Source organism: Equus caballus, chromosome 7 (assembly GCF_041296265.1).
Source record: "Equus caballus isolate H_3958 breed thoroughbred chromosome 7, TB-T2T, whole genome shotgun sequence".
Lineage (NCBI taxonomy): Eukaryota > Metazoa > Chordata > Mammalia > Perissodactyla > Equidae > Equus > Equus caballus.
Genome location: NC_091690.1, coordinates 83,216,076 through 83,240,917, shown reverse-complemented (window position 1 = coordinate 83,240,917; position 24,842 = coordinate 83,216,076). Strand labels below are relative to the sequence as shown.

The 24,842-nt window shown below is 37.8% G+C and overlaps 1 protein-coding gene across 3 annotated transcripts in view; it reads right to left on the bottom strand.

Annotated features, from left to right (window-relative positions):
• Window positions 1–21,117, bottom strand: part of USP47 (ubiquitin specific peptidase 47) — a 112,535-nt gene extending 91,418 nt beyond the window's left edge. The window contains exon 1 of one of the 3 annotated variants that reach the window (XM_023646048.2): window positions 20,208–21,117. In XM_023646048.2, the coding sequence (XP_023501816.1) occupies window positions 20,208–20,246 (39 nt within the window). In that variant the 5' untranslated portion in view covers window positions 20,247–21,117. The remainder of the gene's footprint in view (window positions 1–20,207) is intronic. The other 2 variants (XM_023646047.2, XM_070274775.1) reach the window with 2 other exon arrangements.
• Between the last annotated feature and the right edge of the window lie 3,725 nt (window positions 21,118–24,842).

The window sequence follows — 24,842 nt, the reverse complement described above, 5'->3', positions numbered from 1 at the left end:
CCATCACAGCCCAGTGGTAAGGAGCACCTCATCACTCCTCTATCAATAAAGCCACAAGAGGAGGAATAACAAAGTGCCCCTCTTCCTCCCAGCCAGACAGGTGTCCACAGAAGTATAAGGGGAGCCTGAACTTCACCCCCACCCTGCAGTAACAAGGCACCCCTCCCACCCTGGATTGTAAATAAAAGTGGGATGAGGAACCTGGACTCCCACCCCCACCTTGAGAAATGAGGGAGTGCCTCCTTTTTTCTGTTGGCATGGTATCAGAGGAGGCCGGTTAAAACGCAAGATTTGAATAAGATCCAGAGTCTCATAACATAATACCCCAGATGTCTAGGATATAATGAAAAATCACTTGTCATATCAAGAACCAGGAAAATCTCAATTTGAATGAGAAAAGACAATCAACAAATGCCAAAACCAAGAAGATACAAATGTTGGAACTGTCTGACAAGGATTCTAAAGCAGCCATCATAAAAATGTTCAACAAGCAATTACGAACACACATGAAACAAACGAAAAAACAGAAAGTCTCAGCAAAGAAACAGCAGATAAAACACAATAACCAAAATTAAAACTTACTAGTGACTCAACAGCAGAACAAAGATGACAGGGGAAAGCATTAGTAAACCTGAAGATAAGAACAGTAGAAATCTTTATCTGAACAATAAATAAAAAAATAGACAAAAAAAGAGCTCAGTCTCAAACACCTGTAGGACTATAACAAAAGATCTAACATTCGTGTCCTGGAAGGAAAGGAGAAAAGAGGGCAGGCCTGAAAAAGCACTCAAAGAAATAATGGCTGAAAACGTCTCAAATTTGGCAAAAGACATAAAACTACATATTCAGGAAGCTAAGTGCACCCCAAACAGGATGAACCAAAAGAAATGCATGCCAAGACACATCATAATCAAATTCTTTGAAAACTAAAGACAAAGAGAAAGATTTTGAAAGTAGTGAAAGAGAAACATCATCTTACCTATAAGGGCAAAACAACTCAAATGTAGCAGATTTCTCATCAGAAATCACAGAGGCAGAGGTAAGTGACACAACAGTTTCCAAGTGCTAAAAGAACAGAACTGTTAACTCAGAATTCTATATCCAGCAAAAAATATCCTTCAAGAATGAAAGGGAAATCAAGACATTTTCAAATGAAGGAAAACTAAGAGATTTATTGCTGGCAGACTTACCCTAAAAGAATGGCTAAAGGAAGTTCTCTAAACAGACATGATAAGAATGCTAAGAAACCACCTCGTATTAAAATGAAATATGACTATTACATTCTATGATAATGTATAAAAGCTATTTTAGGTAGGTAGAGTATTGCCCTGAGTAACACATCATGCAAAACTCTACACTATAAAATAATTTAGAGTTGACTCAATGTGATGATGGAGTTATTTTCACAAAAAGCTAGACATCAGGAGCTCTCAGTCAAGTCGACAACCTCCTGTTACACCAATGCCTATGCTGCAAAGTCAAATTCAACTTACATCGTTTCAGCTTACAAGAAGTTTTCCAAAAATCTGCCCCTCTATGAGTATTAAAACTGCCTACTGATCTGGCAATTTCACTTCTGCGTATATAACCAAAAGAACTGAAAGCTGGAACTCAAATAGATATTTGCACTATCACATTCATAGCAGCATTATTCACAGTAGCCAAAAGGTAGAAGTAACCCAAGTATCCACCAATGGATGAGTGGAAACAAATGTGATACACCTACACACAGACACACACACACACACTACGGAATATTATTCAGCCTTAAAAAGCAAGGCAGGGGCCGGCCCGGTGGCACAGCAGTTAAGCGCACACGTTCCACTTTGGCGGCCTGGGGTTCACCAGTTCGGATCCTGGGTGCGGACATGGCACCACTTGTCAAGCCATGCTGTGGCAGGCATCCCACATATAAAGTAGAGGAAGCTGGGCACGGATGTTAGCTCAGGGCCAGTCTTCCTCAGCAAAAAGAGGAGGACTGGCAGCAGTTAGCTCAGGGCTATTCTTCCTCAAAAAAAAAAAAAGGAAGGCAATTCTGACACATGCTACAAAATGGATAAAGTCTGTGAAATAAACCTGTTACAAAAGGACAAATACTGTATGATTCCACTTATATAAGGTACCTAGACCAGTCAAGTTCATAAAACAGAAAGTAGAATGCTGGCTGCTAGAGATTGGGGAGTTATTATTAATGGGTACAGTTTTACAAGATGAAAAGATTTCTGTGGCTGGATGATAATGAGAAGTACAACAATGTGAATGTACTTAATAACACTGAACTGTAGACTTAAAAATGGTTAAGATGGTAAATTTTATGTCGTGTATTTTACAATTTTTAAAAATATTAAAATTAAATAAAGAACTTATGACCATAAACTTGTGGAAGTAGCAAAACTGTCTGCAAATTGGGTTTCTAATGGTGCTGCATTACAAACATGTAATATGCATAAAAATATACTATGGCTATATGTAAATATATGTCTATGCATGAAATAAATTTCTATTTTTCTTACAATGCAAAAAATTAAGTCTGCCTATTTATTAAGGGCTTTCATATGACTTGAGTGTATATATGCATACATGCAAAGAGAACAGATATTGAAATAAAAATATTTCACATTTATATATGTGTGTGTACATATTTTCCAGCTCCTTCCACTGAGAGGACTTAGAAGTAATGACATTCTTGTAGGAATAAACACATCTAGCACTCAGGTCTTGGTTTCTGAATACCATTCTTCAAATAAAGGTCCAGAGGTCTGTGTAGAAGTATAGGGCTGGGAAAGTACAAGAAGAGTTTAGAATACCTTGCACTGCCAGAAAGCAAGGAAGTCCTCCAAGAATGGCGGGATATGTCAAGAGGACACAGGAACCAGTTGAAAAAGGCCAAATCTGGAATACTTTAAACATCAAAATCAATAGATGATTTATTCAATTTAAAATTTAACACTGAAAAGATTGCTGCATAGAATGGGAAGTAATCAAATGACTAAGATGTATACATAGATATTTTGAAAATTTCAATAGTAAACATGCCCTAGTTCCTGAATAATATTAAAATACTGATAACGGGCAGTTAGGATTAGAGAATGGATATAACTGGCCTAACAGTTCTTAAGGAACCCTTGGAAAAACTTATTTTCAATATTTAAAACTCACTTTGTTCACTTAAAAGCTAAAATGTTAGCTACAGAAGTTAAGCGCTAGGAAGTTGTGTTCCTAAATCAAATATTAAAACTTTCATCATATTTTTGAAAAATCTGATTGTGGGGGCCGGGCTGCCGCCAAGTGGTTAAGTTTGCACGCTCCCATTCGGCGGCCTAGGGTTTCGCAGGTTTGGATCCTGGGCACAGACATGGCCCCGCTCAGCAGGCCACGCTGAGGCAGTGTCCCACACAGTAGAACTAGAAGGACCCACATCTAGAATATACAACTATGTACTGGGGGCCGTTGGGGAGAAGAAGGGAAAAAAACCCAAAAGGACTGGCAACCGATGTTAGCTCAGGGCCAATCAAAAAGAAAAATTTGATTGTCAACTTTTAATTCAGCGTATTTTAAATATTCAATTTAGAAACGAGTAGGTAAATAAAAGAGAATTAAGGGTAAAGATGTTATCAAATTTGGTATGAATCAAGTTAGAATTTTTAGCACTTATTTCAGTTTTTAAACTTTTGAGAATTAAATCATTTACTGTTTCCATTTTTGTGATTTCATGTTTTCAATGTTTCCATTCTAATGTTGATGGAAACTGAAGTTAAAGTATATCATTAAAATATATCACATTTCCCATTCTGTTTAGCACTCCTAAACAGTCAAGGCTTTTTAATAAAATATCTCTACAAATCATTATAATCAGGAAGTGATACAAACTACATTTTACTAACAAAAACTCAAGACTTTCTTAGTATCTACTTTAAGTCCATTCCCACTACTATCCTCTGTAATTTCCCCCAAATGGCTCAGTCTTCTTAACCCTAGCTGTTCATAAAATTTAGTTTTAGCCTCGAATTTGTAAAAAACACCTTCTTTCATATATCTAGGATTTGTATCTGTTTCTTAAAAAATAGAATTTAGCTCTTCTTAAATTCAAAGAAAACACATATGTCCAAGGATTTCAGATTAGTCAGGAATATATAAATCTTTCAGAAAATCATAAAGATGCTGTATGAACATGAATAAAGACCATAACAAATGTATAGGAAGAAACATAAGCAGTTTCTTATGCACGATTCTGCCTAGGTAAGAAATGAAAATGCCTACAATCTTTACTACTGAACACAAACTACAGAAGCAGAAAGTCTAAGTCCTTTAGGGAATTCTCTAAACAAAATTCATTCAGGGAAATTTCATAATACGTTATAGCTGACGCTTTTGGAAGCTTAGTGTACTCCTAAAACCTTTAAGTAAATTTCCAAAAACTTGATTTTGAAACTTTGAAAATTTTCCAAGCTGATTTTAATTTTGAAAATGTTTTTAGTGCAAAGGCTTTTACAATTTAAAGGAAGTCTGATAACAATCACTCCTTGCTTTAACCTGCTTTGTAATTCAAATCTTCACACAGGGATTTTCTAAAAGACAACTGTTCCTGTTCTAAAAGCTTAGTTTAAGGCATTAAAAAATTCTAAGTACATTCTACTTTGCTATTTTAGTTAAACACAAATTCTGTGATAAACTAATTTGCGTTATTAACAGGTGCTTGTTCAGTATATCACGGTATGAATTTTTTGAATTTAAACTAATATACAATATGTCATAACATCAATCACCCGTCAATATATGACGTTTGTTTTTAAAATTTTCTAAAAACACACATTTTCATACCTGCCTGTGCACTCTAGTATTAGGGTGTCCCTCGGATACCTGCACTCTCTTTTCTTCTAAAATACTCACAAAACAAACGCCCAGAACCTCATAATATTATAATTAGAAAACTAAATATACAAAACTCTTTGGAAACTCTGTAACATTTTTACCTGTAACAAATTACACTCATTCAGTAGTAGGAAAACAGCACTGTAAAAAGTTTCAGAGCTTTAAAAGAATAGTTTACAATCTATTTAACTATGACCAACACATTTAATTTGACAGTTAAGAACCAGTCAATGACTCATCATACATGACACAGAATTATAATATTTAAAGCTGGACAGACCTTTGGACATCAGATCAAGCTCCTTATTTTACAGATAAATAAAAAGAAATTCAGAAACCTGAAGTGACTTGCCTAAGGTCACATATGATCACAGACTGCCTAAGAAATATAGGCTTTCTGATGATTATAATGTTGACATATTTGTGGCATTAAAATTAAAATGACATTATTTTTCCTCTTGTTTCTAACACTCTTTCCACTTTTGCCTTACTCCTTTTAATAGCTGTTCTACTACTGGTAATGGGTAACCCACTAATAATATACTGTAGGTATCTAAACTTAGAAACTAAACAAACTACTCTCAGGAGGGGAAACAATATGCCCTTTACTATTCTTGTTATCTTTATTTTTGATTACAGCTACGTTTTCTTCTGTGACTAGGCCGTTGCTGACAAGGAGTGACTCAGCTTGTGATACAACTGACTTGTTTACGGGTCTTGAATGTTCTGCTGAATTATTACTAAATCAAAGAAGCTTGTTTATATTATCTGTTACCATGCTTTTTATTTAGAAGCATGGATAATAATTTGAACATAAGAATATTAAATTCTTTATAATACTCTGAATATGAAATCATACAACTGAAAAAAAATGTTAAGGTTACTTAAAACTACTTAAAGACTTTATTTTCTACTGGCGTGGCCTATGGTACAAAGAGCAATGCACTGCAGTGGCAAGAGATCTAAGCTGGGTCAAGGTGGCCACTTTTCTTTCAGCTGTGTAATCCTACACAAGTCACTTGTCTCTGACTCACAGCGTCCACAGAGTTTTTCTGAAGATCAAAAGAAGAGAGTATCTTGAAAATGCTCTATAAATTATTATAATACTATACAAAAGGTATTATTACAGAACTATCAGTTACTATCCTTATAATAGATTTAAGAAATATATAATTCTCTACTATAATGAAATTTATATTATAATTTGTATTATTTAGAATTTCAAAAGATGCTATTTTTTGGGTAATAAGAATTTCATCAGACAGGAAAAACATCTGCAAAGATCTTTTGTTTTCTGATTGCACGGCCTTCTCACAAAGTTTAAAAACCTACTACTAAAAGAGTAGTAAAAACTCTACTACTACAAAGTTTATGTAAATTTATAATTTAGAGATAAATCTTATATATTATTGGGTCCAAATGCCTCATTTCACAGATGAAAGAAGAAAAAAAGGCAGGACCAAGAAAGGTTAAGCAACTCAGGTAAAGTCAACCACTGAGTTTCCTGATTCCCAAACTACTGTCCTTTCCACCAGACCACCTACTATGTGAACCCCTTTCTCAAGGGGCCTGCCAAAATTATAGCCACCACTTTTTAACACAATGACCAGTTTCCCCTATGTAAATCATAAATAAACTCCTCGAGAATGAGTACTCTTTTTACTTCCTATCTCCTATCAGTACCTACAAAACTTTACGCATATAATACTTGCATAAAGTATCTGTTTCAGATCAGGCTTAATAAAAACTCAAGCACATGAAAAGACGCTCTACATCATTAGTCACTAGAGAAATGTAAATTAAAACCACAAAGAGGTATCACTACACACTTACTAGAATGGTTAAAAAACTAAACTAACCTAAACAAAAAGTTGACATTCTGAAGCACCAACAAGGGTGCAGAGCAACCAGAATGCTCACACACGGCTCAGTGAAACGCAAAACGGTAGAGCCATTTCAGAAGAGTTCAGCAGTCTCTTCCTAAGTTAAACATACTTATATGTATGTTTACATATATGTAAATTATATGTGCATACTTACATGCACTTACCATATAAAGACATAAGTCCACCCAAAAAACTATACACAGTTTGTAGCAGCTTTATTCAGAATCCCAAAAAGTGGAAACAACTCAAATGTCCTTCAGCCAGTGAATGGGTAAACAAATTGTGGCATTCAGTAATAAAAAGGAAGCCTGCTGATACAGGCAGCAACATAAACAAATCTCATAGTTCTATGGTAGATGAAAGAAGTCAGATTCGAATGCTACACACGATATGAATTCCAGTTATACAATATTCTGGAAAAAGCAAAATATGAGGGCAGAAAACAGATCAGGGGTTGCAGGGAGACTGGAGGTAGGGGAAGAGGTTTATTGAAAGCGGCATGAGAAAAATTTTTTAAGGTGATGAAGATACTTCATATGTTGACTGAGGTGGTGGTATAAATTTGTCAAAATTCATAAAACTGTATACCTTAGAAGGACAAATTTTACTGTTTACAATTTATACCTCAGTAAATCTGACTTTTTAAAAAAAAAGGTTTCATTCTAGCCCTTTCGCTACCTGAGACCTTGAGTAAGTTACTGAGCTTTATGTTTTTCTCACCTAAAAATGAAGGGCCTGTAATACCTAACTGCTCTCACCCTCCCACTGTTAAATCATATTACTGAATCATAGAAGCATTTTCTGTGTCATCTCTGTTTTTCTTAGAATTCTTAAAGTTATATTTGTGTTAGGTTAATGGTAAACAATGTAATGGTAAACAAATGTTTCAAGACCTGTGAATTTAAAATATCAAAACTAAAGCAATAATATCTCTCAGATGTTTAATAAGAGACTTCATTGTTAAGTATCTAACTTTTCATTAATTTTCTTTCATTACTACAAAGCACTATAAATAAAGTAACAAATTATACAACTTATGTAAACTTAAAATTAGAGGCAATAAAATTAAAACATCTAAACACATAAAAAGGTAGATATTTCACACTTATAAAATGGAAGAAATGTATATAAATTCATAGATACTTTATATTTACTAAAGCAATATGTATCTTTACAAGATGAGTCATACAAAAATTCCACTTTCTGAGGCAATCTGGAACTGGGTTGGTAATCAAGAGTTCCTCTCAGTTAAATATTAAAGTCAATACCAAAGCTATTGGAGTCACTGTATACAAAAAGATTTAAATTCCAGAACTTTGGACTTAATTATGTCACTTAACAGTTCTTAATTTTTCTACTGGAAAGCCACTATATTTATTGACTATAAGCATGCTATGCTAATATGTGAAAGACCCTGCAAGTCTTACAGCAGTCAACTACACAGCATCAAATCTAAAGTACAAGCAATAACACAACTCACAGGGACAAAGAGTCTCTTCCATCCATGTTAACTGGTTCTGTTCCAGAGTTAGAGAACAAGAATTATCAAACACATTACGTTCTCTCAGAAACAAACTATTCTTAACATGGATCTTGCTTTAAAATAACATTTCACACTGAATCTTACAAATAAGTAATTTGTTAATCTAGTAAATTATTTTGATAAATATCCATATATACACTAAACCAATTTTTGTCAGGACCCCACGAGACTCAAAAATTTATTTTAATATTTGTACTTTGTTATATGTTCTGGTTCTCAAAACACTAAGAGTAAGTCTTACTTGATGATATAAAAGAATCTGTCAAATGTAACAAGCGTTTGGGATTTGTGCTATACACATAAAGATATTTAGCTGACAGGTCATAATCGGAACTGTAACTTCAAACAATTAGCATATTTAATAACTAAAATGATTTCATTTTCATTTAATCAATAAATATTTATTGGACAACAATAGCATACAGCACATTGTGCCGGCCCCCAAGTAGAATTCAGGGTAACGGTAATAACAGTAATGAAGGCAGTAACAGTAATGACCACTAACAGTTATATAGAGTGCTTATTATGTGGAAGACACTTTACATGCATCACCTCATTGAATGTTCCCAACAACCCAAGGAGGTAGTTACCAGCATTCTCATTTAACTAAGGTACTGAGAAGTTAAGTAACTTGTCCAAGGTCACAAAGTTGGTATTTGAAACCAGGAACACTGGCTGTTGTGTCCTGACTTTGAAGACCCTCTAATCTAGTAAAGGTATTAATGTGAATAACAAGTAACTTATAATAAAGGGGTATAATTTTTCAAATGCCAAAAGTGTTGAGGGGCTTCAGGGTTAGGAAAATGCAATCTGACTGAAAGAGGAGGATCAGGACAGGTTTCTTGCAGACTAAGAGAGGCTGGATTTTGCCAGTTGGATAGGATTTTAAGAGCAAGTTTTTAAAAATAATCAAAATTCAAAACATATATCTCAGTAATTTTCATAAAAACAGTAATCTCTCAACAGTGGATTGTAGCAAAAATCCACTGAATGAAATGAAAATGTTCATATCCATGGCTACTTTACATATGCATGGTTCAGTTTAGTTCCATAAAACAAAAGAATAAGGCAATTATTACTGCTCCCACCCTAGAGACAAAATAAATGGAAGGAAGCAGTAGGGCAGAGAGGAGACATCTGTTCACCTACACTAACCTACATGCATCCCTTCTTTCACTAGACCAACAGAAAACCAGGCTCAGGAGAAATGGGTGCTCTTTAAGAATTCTGATGAGAAAGGTCACATCATTTTGCCCATCATTTGTCAACACTGTCAATCTCAATCATTTTGCCAAAGACTTTTTTACAATGCAGAATATTTGTACAAAATTAGATTTTAAGCCAGAAATACCTAGACAGAACACTCTGAAACCTGTGTAATAAACTTTATAAAAGAATATGTCTCTGCATATCATCATACCTAAACATGTTGCCTGAACTGAAGAAGGTCCTTAATACCAACTGATCAGTTTTAAAAGCAGATATCTTCTGGAACTTTAATTTACAATAGGTACTTAAATATATATTTGATGCTATGTTTTTCGCAATCCCCTATTTTCGACACAACCTCTTCTTTGCAACTTGGGCTAAGATTGTATGCTAGCACTCTGGAAAGGTACTAAGCCTCCTCCCCACCACCCCACCATTTCAGCAAAAAAATTACAGTATCTGGGCACTAAGATACAAAGTTTATGTGACTAATCCAAAAAATGGAAAATAAAAAAGAGGTAAGACTCAAGAAAGTTCTTAAACAGTAGTTTCCATGTAAAATCAAAGTTCATCCATTTAAATTCCCTAAAAAACGGATGATAAAAAAAATGTCATATTATTCACTCAAGACACGAGCACAGAAGTGACACATGGAAGCATATAGCACATGTGGCAACAGCAAGTGATGTAGTCAAATATGGCTAAAACAAAATCAGCTTGGGGCAGGAGACAAAAACATTAAGTTAAGAAGTTCTGGTTAAAGAGGGTAGACTGAATACAAGCATTTAGCTCTGAAGCTTATTAAAATATCTCTGTAACAAGAGTAAAGAAATTTTTTAAAAAGCATAAACCCATAAGAAACCAGAAACACAATTTTAGAATCTGAAAAGAACAACAAATGATAATGACTACTACACCTGAGAAGGTTTAATCCTACATTAGCCTAGAGGAAAACCAAAGACACTTGGTTTATATCATGCCTGTATTTACACCAAAAGATCCCTAAACTCCTTGGAGAAGTGGTTGATTCCAGGGTTGAGGCAGGGAAAACGTAAGATGGGCTGCAGCATCACATGGTGCCAGAAGGTAAGGAAGTGCTCCAGAAGCAATGATGAACACAAATGGCAACCGGAAAGAGTTCCCCCTGGCTGAGATTGGAACAGTTTGAGCAAGAAAATACTGTAAATAACAACAATATTGGGTTATAATCCAAAGAATAAAATAAATATCCATAAGTCTATACTGACACAAATAAATAAGTAAATAAATGGAGAAGAGACAACTCTTCCTCACAGAAGAATTCCCATTAATAAATGGAGAAACAATGAAACAGAAAATCACCATTAGAATGAAATAGTAGTAAGAGAAGATCCATAGAGGGATGCTAAATCAGTGGGCAGAAGTTTAAGCAGAAACAGGATACCTGCACGGTATCAAAGTATTTAGTAATTATTAAAGAGGAAAATAGCGACTTCACAGTGGAGAAACCAAGGAGACACCAACTTAACAAAGTGATCAAGATTAACATCACCAGCAGCACATATCAGTATCATGTGCCCCCACCCCCTCCACATGATGCATTATTGAGGACACCTCACGTTTGAGATTCTTCTCTTTAAGTCATAACCTCAACCTAATCATACGAAAATACGAGACAAACCCAAACTGAGGCCCATTTTACAAAATAACTGCCCAGTACTGTTCAAAAGTCTCAAGCTCAGGAAAAAGAAGGAAAGACTGAGAAATTGTCATAGATAAAAGAAAACTAAAGAGACACGACAACTAAATTTAACGTGGAATCCTGAATTTGGATCTTGGAACAGAACGTTAGTGGAAAAACTATTAAAATCTGCATAAATTCTGTGATATAGTTAATAGTACTGTACTAAGGTTAATTTCTTACTTTTGATAAGTGATTGATGGTTATATAAGATGTTACCCTAAGGAGAAGCCCGGTGAAGAGTACATAGGAAGTCTCTACATTCTTTTTGCAACTCTTCTACAAAAAAAGTAGAAAGAAAAGAAAAATCTAAAAGGCTCAGGAACTGGCAGTTGCAGATACTCTGGGAGAAGGGTCGAGTGCCAACTAGGAGAACAGATTGAAGTCTACTTATGAAGCACTTAGAACCCCCAGATCCCCTCTTTTACTTTCTTTTCCTTTTTTTTCCTCTAAAGATTGGCACCTGAGCTACAACTTTTGCCAATCTTTTTTATTTTTTTTGCCTTTTCTCCCGAAATGCCCCCAGTACACAGTTGTCTATTTTTAGTTGTGGGTCCCTCTAGTTGTGGCATCTGGGACAGCGCCTCAACATGGCCTGATGAGCGGTGCCATGTCCTCGCCCAGGATCCAAACCGGCGAAACCCTGGGCCACCGAAGTGGAGCGCACAAACCTGACCACTTGGCCATGGGGCTGGCCCTCTTTTACTTTCTGACCCTTCCTTGCAAAAGACTAAACAACCTCTGGAGAGCATAAAATACTGTATCTCTGGACAAGGGGACATTAGGTTCAATTGAGTCTGAGGATGTGTTATACTGAAAACTAAGGAATTAAATGAAAGTGTATTTGCATACTTAATGATGAAACCCACACCCCCTTTTCCTACTTAACTCCCAAGCTTGTTCTCTCTAGGCAAAAGATCAGAACTCTTTTCTGGGAAATCAATCCAGCACCAGAGAAAAGATGTGTCACTAGCAGTCTGCAAGCAAGGTATCCAGACACATCAACCTACAGGGAAAACCACAGCCACCCACTGGCAGAGCTCCCATTCAGCTTTTTAAGGTAGCTCTTTTAAATAAGCGTTGACTTCCAAGGATCACCAGACATCCAAGGAAAGCAGCTAATATGAAAGACAAAGCCCAAAGCAAATAAACAGAAATTTGGAGGAAAGAGAGAAAAGGCAGAGAAGAAAACCAGCTATAATTTCCTAAGAGAGAAAAGAGAAGGCATTTCATCTATAAAACAAAAACAAGATATTATTAAAAACCTTTTCGGAACAAAAAAAATAAGAATGCTTGCAAATTATAAACCTCAATAGAAGAATTCGCAGATAAAGTTAAGAAAAATCTCCCAGAAAGCAGGGGACAAAGAAATGGAAAATAGATGAAAACAGACAAGAAAATTAGAGAAATCAGTTAGCAGGCCCAACACCTAAACCATAGGAATTCAAGAGAGAGAACAGAGAAAACGAAGGGAAGGAAACCAAAGAAATTACTTAAAGAAATGTCCCAGAACTGATGAGATAAATTCCAGATTGAATAAGACTACTCTGAATTCAGCAGAAATGGATAAAAACAGACTTAAACCAAGGCACATAATACAGGAATTTCAGAACTCTAAGGAAAAAGATTCTCCCAGCTTCCAAAGAGGGGGAAAAAGGTTTCAAAATAGTGCAAAAGAATCTTTTAGGCATCTGATGTCTCAACAGCAACACTGAAAAAGAAGACAATGGAGCCACGTTTTCAAAATTCTGAGAGAAAATTATTTCTGACCGAGAATTCTCTGCCCAGCCAAGCTATTTATGATGCAAGAAAGTAGAACAACATTTTCAGATACGTGAGGTCTCAAAATAATTAGATTCCATCCCGAAAGCTACTGAAAATGGTCCTCCAAAATGAAAAAGCAAGCAAAGAAAGATAAAGACATCCAATGCAGAACCAGGGGCTCCAACACAAGAGAGAGCTGTGGGGACCTCCTCAGATAACAGCAAAGGCAAACCAAGAGAACAGCTGCAATTCAAGGAAATTCAAACAAAAAACGGGTAGGTGTGAACACAATCAGAGGAGACTTATACACTCGAGAGAGAGTCTGGACTAACTCAGGGTTTCTCAACAGAGGCACTATTGACATTTGGGGCAGCATAATTCTTTGCTGTGGGAGGCCGTCCTGTGCAGTGTAGGATGATGTTTGGCAGCACAGCTGGCTTCCACTCACGAGGCAGTAGCACACCACCTGCCCTCCCACCACCTACCCAAAAGTCCTTTGGGTTGCCCCCAGTTGAGAACCCCTCGGCTAAATTAATGATAATAAAGAGAAAATGAAGCAAAAGCAAATTTTAAAAAAACGTTAACTAAGGGAAAACAAAATGTACAGGAAAATAATCACAGTAAACTATATGGCTCAACTATGAATAGTTTACAGTCACACTGATATAAACTTTGAATACCAATGTATCCAAACATCTTGCAATATGACAATATTGGTCAGGATTGGGCAAGATTGAGAAGTGTGTCTGCACATGGTTGGGGATAGTGGTAAACGGTATCTTCCATTGTGGGAAGTCAGTGGATAATCCCTTAAACCGAAAAATCAAGAAGGAAAACTATAAGCATGCTATTTTGAGATATGGAAATAAATATCAAAAGAATGAGTTAAAAGTGGTTGCTCTGGAGAGCCCGAAATAAAGGGGAGGGAAAATTTGCACAGGACGACTGTTTTTGTAAATAATCCTGCAGAGCTATTCAACTCTTTTAAATATGTGCATTTATAACTTTGATAAAAATTAAATTAAAAAAATCAATTGAGGCAAGATTATGAAGGACATTCCTACTGGTTAAGGCCACATTGTCTTAGAATCAAGCAGCTATACAACTTTGAGCAAGTTACTTAAGCTCTTTAAGCCTGACTTTCTTCATCCATAAAATAGATAATGAAAAATAATAGATGCCTTAAAGGGCTGTTATAGGAATTAAATGAGATAATGTACGTAAATTGTTTAGCATAGTGGCTGGCACATAGTGTTTATATAAATAGTACCTATTATTTAATTTTCAATCAGAGGGTAATAATTATAAACTTGAAAGCAGGTAATTCATAATCTCATCTCTTTTATGGCAGCTGCAGAGAGGATGGCTTAGCAAAGAGAAGAGCCTAGAAGCAGAGAGACCATTCAGGAATACATTTCAATGAGAAAATACAGAGAGGCAGAGTCATGGAGAGAAAGGTAAGGATACAAGAGATATTTTACAAGTGATAGACTATATATGAGAAAAAGGAAAGAGGAGGAGGAAACAAAATGTTCCAACTTAAACAATTAAATAGATGGTGATGACACTAACTGAACAAGAGGATACAGAGAAAAGAAGTATGTTGGGAGAAGAACGTGAGAAAAGGGAGAGGAGAGAAATGAGGGTGATACTACCCATATTTAATTTGTGGGTCTGAGAGTACAAGCAAGTAGAGATACCCAGTATGCAGGTGGAAATCTGAATCTAGAAGAAGAGAGGTCAGGGCTGAAGATATAAGTGTGTAAATTAAAATCAAAGGCTGAAGCCACACACGTGGATCAGATTAGTCTGTGGCAAATATACAGAACAAGAAGTCAGGAAAATGAAAACCATGAGCGCAAAAAACAACAAAACAACAACCTCAAAAACTACAATCCAGATCATCGAAATTTCTTTTTTTTTTAGTAATGTACATGCTCATTGTTGACATATGTAAAGAAGAAAATCTAAACGAAGCCCAATAGTCCAGATATCCAGAAACTGCAACTGTTAGTATTTTACAGTACTCCTTTTAATGTTTCAATGCATATAACCCTAAATTGTCCATTTTTCCCTTGTCAAAATTGGAATTATATACAACTTTGCATTCAGCTTCTTCACTTTATTAAATGAGCATTTCCAATGATATGTGAAATACTAATGATTTTTATTAAACACTTCAACTGATGTAAACCACTGACAAGTGTTATTTGACATACTTGCCTTTTACTGGTAAAGGAGAATCAATACCCCAAATTTAAGAAAAAAGGCTAATTTCTAAAGAACTAGGAAAAACAAGAGTTACCATTGTAACACATTTCCTCAAGTAATTTAATGAAGAGAAATAAAATTAAAAGAATATTCACTCAACACACTCCATAATAGTATTGATGGATTTTATTTAAAAAACTGACAACAAAGATGAAAAACAAGTTGTTCTAACGTTTGGGGGGCTCTCGATATCAATGGCCCTTATATATTTGTGAGTTCATTGTGAGGCTCAAATGAGTTAAGACACACAAAGCACATACAATGGTATTTGACATATAATAAATGCTAAATAAATACTGGACATTACTATCATCATCATTAGTTCCAGGCAGAAGTGGTGTGTACTGCATGGAAAAGAAAGGCAGAAAAAAAACCCACTGAGACATGGAACCACACACTCTTCTTTTTCTTTCATGTTTCTATCTTCTCTGCATTTATGTACTCCTTGGACACCACTTTAAGCACTGCAGTGAAAGTAATATTTTAAAAGCATTAGTCAATATGTACCCTATCTTTAATTATAAGATACTTGAGGGAAGAATAAATTTCTTCTACTTTTTCTAAATTTTTCCTATATAGCAGAGTACAGTAATATGCATAGTGAGTACTCAATAAATATTAATGTCACCAATACTTACAAGGAAACAACAATAAAAATGACAAACAATATATCAAAATTGGGATAATATTAAAAGCAAGAGATCTCAAAGCCAGTATCAATATACAACAATTCAAAGACATATAGTAGAGTGAAAAAGTGAGGTAAAAAGCTTTGTTGTTAGCCACAATGACAGACCACACTCTCTTAGCTTTTCTTCGGGTACAACAATTTAGGAGGAATACTAAAAACACTAGATTATGTCTAAAAGAGAGCAACTGAGAAATAGTTAAAGGACTGAGGATGTTCAGACTATAGAACGGAGAGGGTTGGCCCTCCTGCTCCGCTTTCCCATCTTCAACAATGAGAAAAATGTACCCTACAGAAAATGATTTAAGATTTCTCCTGTTGTCCAGAGGCAACTATCAAAAGATGGCAGCTATAGAGACCTAGACTTCTCTCAACTCAAAAACTTAAAACAACAGATCTCTTCTAAAACAAAGATGTCATCAGAGATTAGTCATGAAACTATTCAAGTAAAGGCTGGAAAACATCCAAGCAAGGGATAATCAGTTAGAATTCTAAGTTTCCTTACAACCCTATAACCACATCAACAAATATTAATGAATATCTGCTCCAGAAAGGACACTGCCCTAGACTTATAATATATACAAAAACAAGAAACAGAGAGAGGGGGGCCAGCCCCCTGGCCAAGTGGTTCAAGTTCCGCGTGCTCCGCTTCTGCAGCCCATGTTCGCAGGGTCTCGTCCTGGATGCAGACCTACTCCACCGCCATGCTCTTTCCCACATACAAAAAATAGAGGAGGATTGGCACGGATGTTAGCTCAGGATGAATATTCCTCAAACACACAGACACAGAAAGAACAGAGAGAGAGAAACACACAAAGATCTTTCCTGCCAAGAAATTCACAACAAATAAAATATAAAATGTATAATACAGGTTGAGATCACAGTAGATGTCACAAAGAACTAATTATTAATTGCCAATTCATATACAAAGGTCTTCTAAGGAAAAATCCCTAAGGTTAAAATGGTCAGAAATGGGTTTTTAGAATAAATGAGATATGAGGTACTTATGGAAAAATGTGTATGAAGGTTCTGAACAGGCGGAGAGAAGTAGGAAAGAGGGAATAGCACAAATACAAGTGAAAAGCAAGTTAGAGAGAAACCTGTTTGGCTGCATTAAAAACTTGTTTCCTGGGAGAAAAGATAAGCTGAAAGGGCAGGTTGTGGCCAAAATCAAACTATACTAGGCCATGAGTGCGAAGCTAAGTAATTTCAAATTGATCTTGCAAACAGCATCTGTAACAACTACTCAACTCTGCTGCAGCCACAGACAACAGTGAATAAATAGGCATGGCTGTGTTCCAATAAAACTTTATTGGTGAATACTGAAATTTGAATTTCATATATTTCCATATGTCACACACTATTCTTTTGATTTTTTTCAACAAGGTGAAAATGTAAAAATCATTCTCAACTCATGGGCCATACAAACACAGGCTGTGGGCCGGCTGTGGCCCACGGGCTGTAGTCTGCCAACCTCTGCACTATACTAAGCTGCCTTCTTCAGCAGTGCTCTAAGGTACATTTGTCCTTGAGCTTTGGGGACCAGAATAATCTATCATTCATTCGACAACTGCACACACGCACGAATGCACACACACCTAACCAAGGTCTAAATCTAGTACGATTCAGAGGTTCCCTATATAAAGGGCCTCAAAAAAAAAAAAGATCCTCCAAATTGTTGATAATAAGCCATTAGAACAGAAGCAGGAAATTTTGTAATTCTGTAATTTATTTTCACATAGTAACTGTATTTAGAGAGTTACACACTATTCTTACAGAGCCTCTCGATTACGTGGAAGGATCTGTAAAATACAGTAAAATCAAGGGGACGTGAGTTCTAGTCCTAGCTCTGTCATTTACTCATTATGTGACCCTAAACGAGTCACCTGCAATCCTCTGGCCCTAATTTCTTCATGTGTAAAGTGAAAGGTCTAAGTTACTAGATGATCACTATGCTCTCTCTCAGCTTTAGCACCATGATTCTACTCCTACTTAAAAAAACCACACAGGGGATGACAAAGTCCAGACAAAAGTGATAATTAAGGACACAGAGGAGAAAGGTGGCCAGACAGGACAAACAGGTAGGGAAAAAGAGCAGAAAATTACAGTATTGCTAAAATCAAGGAATTTTTTTTAAAGTATCAAATGCAAAAGAAAATTCAAAGAAGAGAAGCAAGTATTCAAGAAGAGGAGTATGGCCATCAAGAAAGAACTAGTTAGCTAACTAAAAGAGGTAAGGACTTCAAGTGACAATCTTTTTTTTTTTTTTATTTTTATTTTTTTTTTTTTAAAGATTTTATTTTTTCCTTTTTCTCCCCAAAGCCCCCTGGTACATAGTTGTATATTCTTCGTTGTGGGTCCTTCTAGTTGTGGCATGTGGGACGCTGCCTCAGCGTGGTCTGATGAGCAGTGCCTTGTCCGCGCCCAGGACTCGAACCAACGAAACACTGGACCACCTGCAGCGGAGCGCACGAACTTAACCACTCGGCCACGGGGCCAGCCCCTTCAAGTGACAATCTTAAGATGCAGAGTACTCTGTGTGCTTCCAGGAATTATGAAAGGAGCCAGGTTAAAAGAAAACACTGAAGATGAGTCTAGGGAACAGAAGATAAAGGCATATAGTCCAAAAAAGCAGGGGGGAAAAAGTTAGGATGAGCTTGAAGCCTCAGGTAAGGAAGTTAGTCTTAAAGGAGAGGTATTTAACTTTTAAAATCCAAAAGGTAAAAGCAGGATTATAGTACCAGTTTTTACACAGCAGATATGTTTCTGCAAAGCTGAAGATCTATATCACATTTTCTATAAACCAAATTATTAGGGAAATAAATCCAACGTTGAGTTTTCTTAAAGCAGAGTGCCACCTATATTTTCTAATGGTCAAAAAATTAAGAAAGGACTAATTTTGCTTTTCATAAGAATGAAAACCAGCAATATGTAGCTCTAAAAGAAAATGCATGTTTATATCTTTCCTATTGCACCTATCACTTCCATCCCTAAGAGTTACTACTTATGTAGTAAAGTACCTAGCCCCTAATTGGAGATCAACTACTAGCGTTCCTTTTCCTAGTAGCTTTGAAAACTCCCAAGGCAAGAATTCTGATTAATTCATCTGTTTATCTGCTTTGCACGGAGTTGGTGATGCTTGATGAATAAATACTGACACATGATAACTGAGTTTTAAAAAAACTGTCCTTGCAAAACTATCATCTGATAGAGTTGGAAAATATTTGTATCAGAGATACATAACTCCAATATCACTTTTGCAGTGTCTGAGCTTAAATAACAACAAATTGCTACAAAGCAACTAAAACAAGTTTAAAAAGTAAGAATTTTTACTGAGTATCGATCATAAATATCAAGAACCTAAATAGCTAATTTCAACCGACACTTGCCCCTATTTAAGGTATACGAGAAATAAAAATCCAAACCATCAGCCTGATGATTAACCAGTTAAAAATACACATTTGAATACGCCGAAGATATTTATAAAGCCAAGAGAGATACTATTAATACGTTGAAATTCACTGGCCAGTGCTGGATTCTACCATTAATCTTCTACTACTATTCAAGAGAAGCCAAGAAGTCAAGGCTTCTCGTATCACTCGCTTTTAAGAATTTAAGAAGTCGCCCAAACTGGCATACACAACCCAACAACAAAAAAAGAGTTCAGCTCCCCATATGGCAATGTTCAGCGATCGCCCACCTTCCCGTGAAAGTCACATTTACTACTTTTCGACGATCTTCGGTAGGCCCCACTTCGGCAGGCCAACAGGACTACTAAGTAACAGGAGTTCAAAAAAGTCGTAACAGTTAACTCTGCCCTCCCACAAGGTGTCGATTTCACAAGCCCCGAAAGCGCTGCACCGCCACTGTCAAAACCAGAAGCAGCCCCGTCACCCCATCGTGCCCATCCGCAACTGTTCCAGAATTTCTCCTCCCAAATTACCTCTCTGTCTTGGCTCGACGTGGTAAATAAGTACTTAAAAGGCCACCTCCTCCCCCGGAGCAGGACCTGATTCCTCCCCGTCCGCTCCTTTATTTGTCCAGCCCCACACCCCCCAGGGGGGAGGTCTCCGCTCCCCCGGCCTTCGGGATCCAGTCGGGGCGCCCAACTGCTCGCCGCACCCAGCAGACACCCCGCGGCCGCCACGCACCTCCTCCTCGCCCCCGCCGGGCCCGCACCGGCCCCTCGCCCGGGCCTGCGCTGCCTCGAGCGGCCGCAGGCCTCGGGCCTAGCCTCCTCCGCTGGCCCCTCACCTCTTTCGGGACCAGTTGGTTCTCCTCGCCGGGCACCATCGCTCAGACTCCGGACGCTCCTCTCCGCCCTGCCGGGGGAGGGGGAGGGCGGCGGCGGCTCTCTGGCTCAGGGGAGAGCGGCAGCGGCCGTCATCCTCGCCGCGGCCCGCTCTCCGGCAACCGCGGAGGCCTCAGCCCGAGCCTCAGCCCCCAGCGCGCAGACACCGACCCACGGCTCCGCCGCCGCCGTCGCCTTCGTCGTCGGCCCCTCCCCCAGCCCGCGGCAATCAATGGAAAAATGGCGGCGGCCGCTCTCGCGAGAGTTCGGGGCTTCGGGCTCCGAGCCCGGCGCCTGGCGCCCAAGGTGCCGAGGCAGCTGCCGCTCGCGTCTGATTACCTCGGCTCTTACTCCGCCCCGGGCTGTAGCGCGAAATTGAGGGAGCGGCCGTGCGAACGCTTTTCGTTAGAGGGCTTCTGGAGCGTCCGTCTCGGGACTCCCTCTGCCCGCAGGGGAAGAACCAGGCCTGAGTCCTCCATGCCTTCTCGGGCTCTTCGGACTCCCTGCCCACCAGAGAAAGCCTCGAGCGAAAGCCCCTGCTCGGACCTTCCCTCCAAGACTGCTCTCCCTTCCCGTTGGGAGGGCGCCCGAACCTCCCCTCCTCACAGGCCCCTGGCCTCTGCTGGAAGAAAGCACACGGGCCACCCCCGGCCTCCGCCCTCAGCCAGAAAGGACTGCGTCCCCCCACCCCCACCCCCGGCCCGCCCCTCCCGATGGCCTCGGCTCGAGGGACCTCAAGGCCCAGGTCCTGCTAGAGGAGGCAACAGCGCTTGTCTCAGAGAAATGGTGTCACATCTCCCCCGTCACACACACCCTCCATGAGAGAGACACTCTCCTGCCGCCCCCCCCCCCCCCACCAAGGGAGCTTCCTTCTCCGACAGGTTCAAATCTGGGGCTGGGACGGCTTCAGAGTAGGGCTCCAATTTGAATTTATGATCATCTTTAAAAATGTTTTTAGAGTGCTTTAATCTCCTCTGGCAGTAGATGCAAAACAAATTGTTATTGCAAAAACAAATTTTGCAGTAGTTATTTTTCCAAATACTGTTCATTCCTCAAACCTTCCTTTATGAAGACTGGTGGGGTGGCTTTCCTGAAGACGTCCATGGGTGCAGTGATTTTACAACATGCTGACATCATGTAATCCTGCCACGTTCCTAACACCCACAGCATTAATTACCTGCATCCGTGCTCTCCAAACTTTTTTTGGTTGCACTCTCTTATCACCAAAACAAATGATGTCTATATACGGGAGTAAGTTATAGACACGTCCTCCTGTGCATGACATAAAACATTTTTTAGACGTAAAAGGATAAGATCAAGGTGAAATAAACATTTAAAGTTAACTGTAAGAGTTATTTTTTATATTAGTAGTATTAAAAAATCCTTGTTACTCTCACTAAAAATATTTGGTGAAAGCAATATGATTGACTAGGTTTCAGTGGTTTAAAAAGCTTTGATAATTTGTGAAACGGTTATTAAAATGTCTGATTCAACGTTCAGGTTATTTCTGTACTTCGTTTTAATGGCTGTCATAAGTTGAAAGGTATAACTCACAAAGATATGTAGATCCTAATGGAAGAAGTACGTCTTTGGATGCTCTTACTAATGCAAGTATCCATTTCTGTCACTTCCATCCACCAAATTCAACTGGTAACTATCTTCCCTGATGTCAGCCAGAAGATGTTGCATTTTTATGTTTTTAACAAATGGGTTCAAAACCCTTTGGAATGCATTGCTTGGAAGATTTTTAATGGGTTGGAAAATTCTGTCTTCAAGTTTTACTGTACTATGTAAGATTTTTTAGGGGAGCCATCTTGTCTTTATTTAAAACTTTGATATTTTGTTCATCATAGATTTTTGCATTAATTTTGACTTTTTAAAATATTGCATTAAGATATTATTTATTTTGATTACTGAGTTCTGGGCACCCCCTTAAATTTTTGTGCCCGAGGTGAATGCCTCCTTGCCTCACCATGGTCCCAAGCTTGGGTAGCACACATATGTCATTGCATCAAAATCAAACAATGGAAATATTGCCAAATCTCATTTCGAAATGTCATCTCCATTACTCTACCATCACCATTTTTGCTTACCTTACATTATTATGTCCAACTCATGTTTTCTTCCCAGAAATCTTTTTTAGCTACTTTCATTTTAGTGAGGGTTAGTTTAATGAAATAATAATGTAATTGGTAAATCTACTTAACCCAGCACACATAAACTGGAATAAGTCACAATATATTAAAGGGAAAGAAAATGAAGAAATTCCTGGATTATTCTCCACATTACATAACTCACACTTATTGAGAAGCCAGTTTCCATCCATATGTTAAATATTAATTAGACAATTTTTTCCATTTTTAGATAAAAATAAATATTTAAAAAGTTCTAGGGGCCGACCAGTGGCGTAGTGATTAGGTTCTCCCGCTCCACTTTGGTGGCCCGGAGTTCTCAGGTTTAGATCCTGGGTGTGGACCTACAGACTGCTCATCAAGCCATGCTGTGTTGGCCTCCCACATACAAAAAAGAGGAAGAAGGGCACAGATGTTGGCTCTTCCTCAGCAAAAAAAAGGGGCCAGTCTTCCTTAGCGAAAAAAAAGGAAGATTGGCAACAGATCTTAGCTCAGGGCCAATCTTCCTCACCAAAAAATTAAAAATTAAAAAACAAACTTTAAAAAGTTCTCATATTTTCTTCTTACCATCCATGTTCTCTGGTTGCACACTCGTCTCTTTAGAGGCCATTGGCATGACTGTCCTAGAGCCTGATATGTTGGTTGGTATACATAAATATTTGTGGAATGAGTTTATGAATGCACGAATTGATTAATAAACAGAGATGTATGACTACTCTTCCTAGTAAGTTGTTACTGATATTACATGTATATGCATTCATTTATATTATATATGGATTTTATGTCTCCAACCCTTCTCTCTCCATGGACTCCAAACTCATGCCTCCATCTACCTATAAGATAACTCAAAACTTCTTGAATTCGCCTTGACCTAAACAACACATTTGACTTACAAGCCTCCCCCACCTTCCTCTGGCAATATATGCTCTGTCAGTTCTCCCCACCTCAATAGATTGCGCTGTCATCCATCCAGTTTATCAAGGCAAAAACCTGAGGATCTTCATCTTACATTCAATTCATTACTCAGTGCTATTTCTTCCTCCTCTGAAACACATCCCAGATCCCACCACTTCTCTTTATATCTGCTACTGCCCATCCCACTCCAATGATCATCTTTTCTTGCCTGGACTACTGCAGTTTTCTCTTAACTGGGCTCCTAGCTTCTACATTTACCCCAGACAGTTCATACTCCATACAGCATCCAGAGTCATGTTTTTAAAATATATCAGATTATGGTCTTCTCTTAGTTAAAATCTTTCAAAAAGTTCCCATTCCACTCAGCATAAAATCCATACCCCCTAGTATGGTCTACAAAGCCCAATGTAATGTAGCCCTATCTGCCTTGCTCATCTCATCTACCACTCTTCCTCTTACAACAAGGACACAGCCACTCTGCCTTTATCGAAGCTGTTAAAATATATCAAGTTTACCCCAGCTACAAAGCTTTTGCACTCGTTATTCCCTTTCCTTGAAATGTTCTTCCCCCGAATCTTTGCTCCTATCTGTTTCCATCTTGTCCTTTGGGCTTCTCAAATGTAACCTCCTTGAAGAGACCTTTTATGAGCATTCAGTCTAGACTGGTTGTTCCTAATGTATCCTCTGTGCCTAGAACAGTGCCTGGCACATAGTAGGTGCTTAATAAATTTTTGTTGAATTAGTGACTTTTTTTTTAGGTGAGATTCACTTAGGAAAACAATGCCAGGACTGTTTTCCTTATAACTTTTTTTGGATTATTTTTCTTATTCCTTTCACTTTAAAATGTTCATAATATCATCCCAGTCAAAACATAAAAAAAAAAAAAATCAGACAAACCCAGACTGGGACACTCTGCAGGATACTTGGCTAGTATTTCTCAAGACAATTAAACTCAAGAAGAACAATGAGGAACTGAGAAACTGTCACAGGCCAGAGGAGACCGGGGAGACCGACAGCTACATGCAGTGTGGTCACCTGGATTGGACCCGGGAACAGGAAGAGAATATTAATGGAAAAACTGGTGAAATCTAAATAAAGTCTGTAGTTTGCTCATTAATAATGTTCCAATGTCAGTTTCTTAGTTTTGACAAATGTATGACGTTAACATAAGATGTTAACCATGGTGGAAACAGGGAGGGGTACCCGTGGACTCTCTGTTCTATCTTAGCAACTTTTCTGCAAATCTCAAATTATCCCAAAATAAAAAGTTTGTTTAAAAATTCTCATGGTAGTACTTAAGGCATTTTTTTCATTTCTTGTATATCTCTTAGACCCTTCGTGAAACATTTCTATATTTTAAATGATTTTTACAAAGCCATATAGTCAAAGCCATATTATACAATTTGAGAGCTAGTGATAATGTTTACCACTGTGACTGTAACTATTAGTAATAATGTTAAATGTATTTTGTAAATGTGAACAGAAATTTTCACCATAGCTATATTTTAACAAGGCCAAAAAGATCTCTAGTCAGTGTGAAGTAGCTTTGGA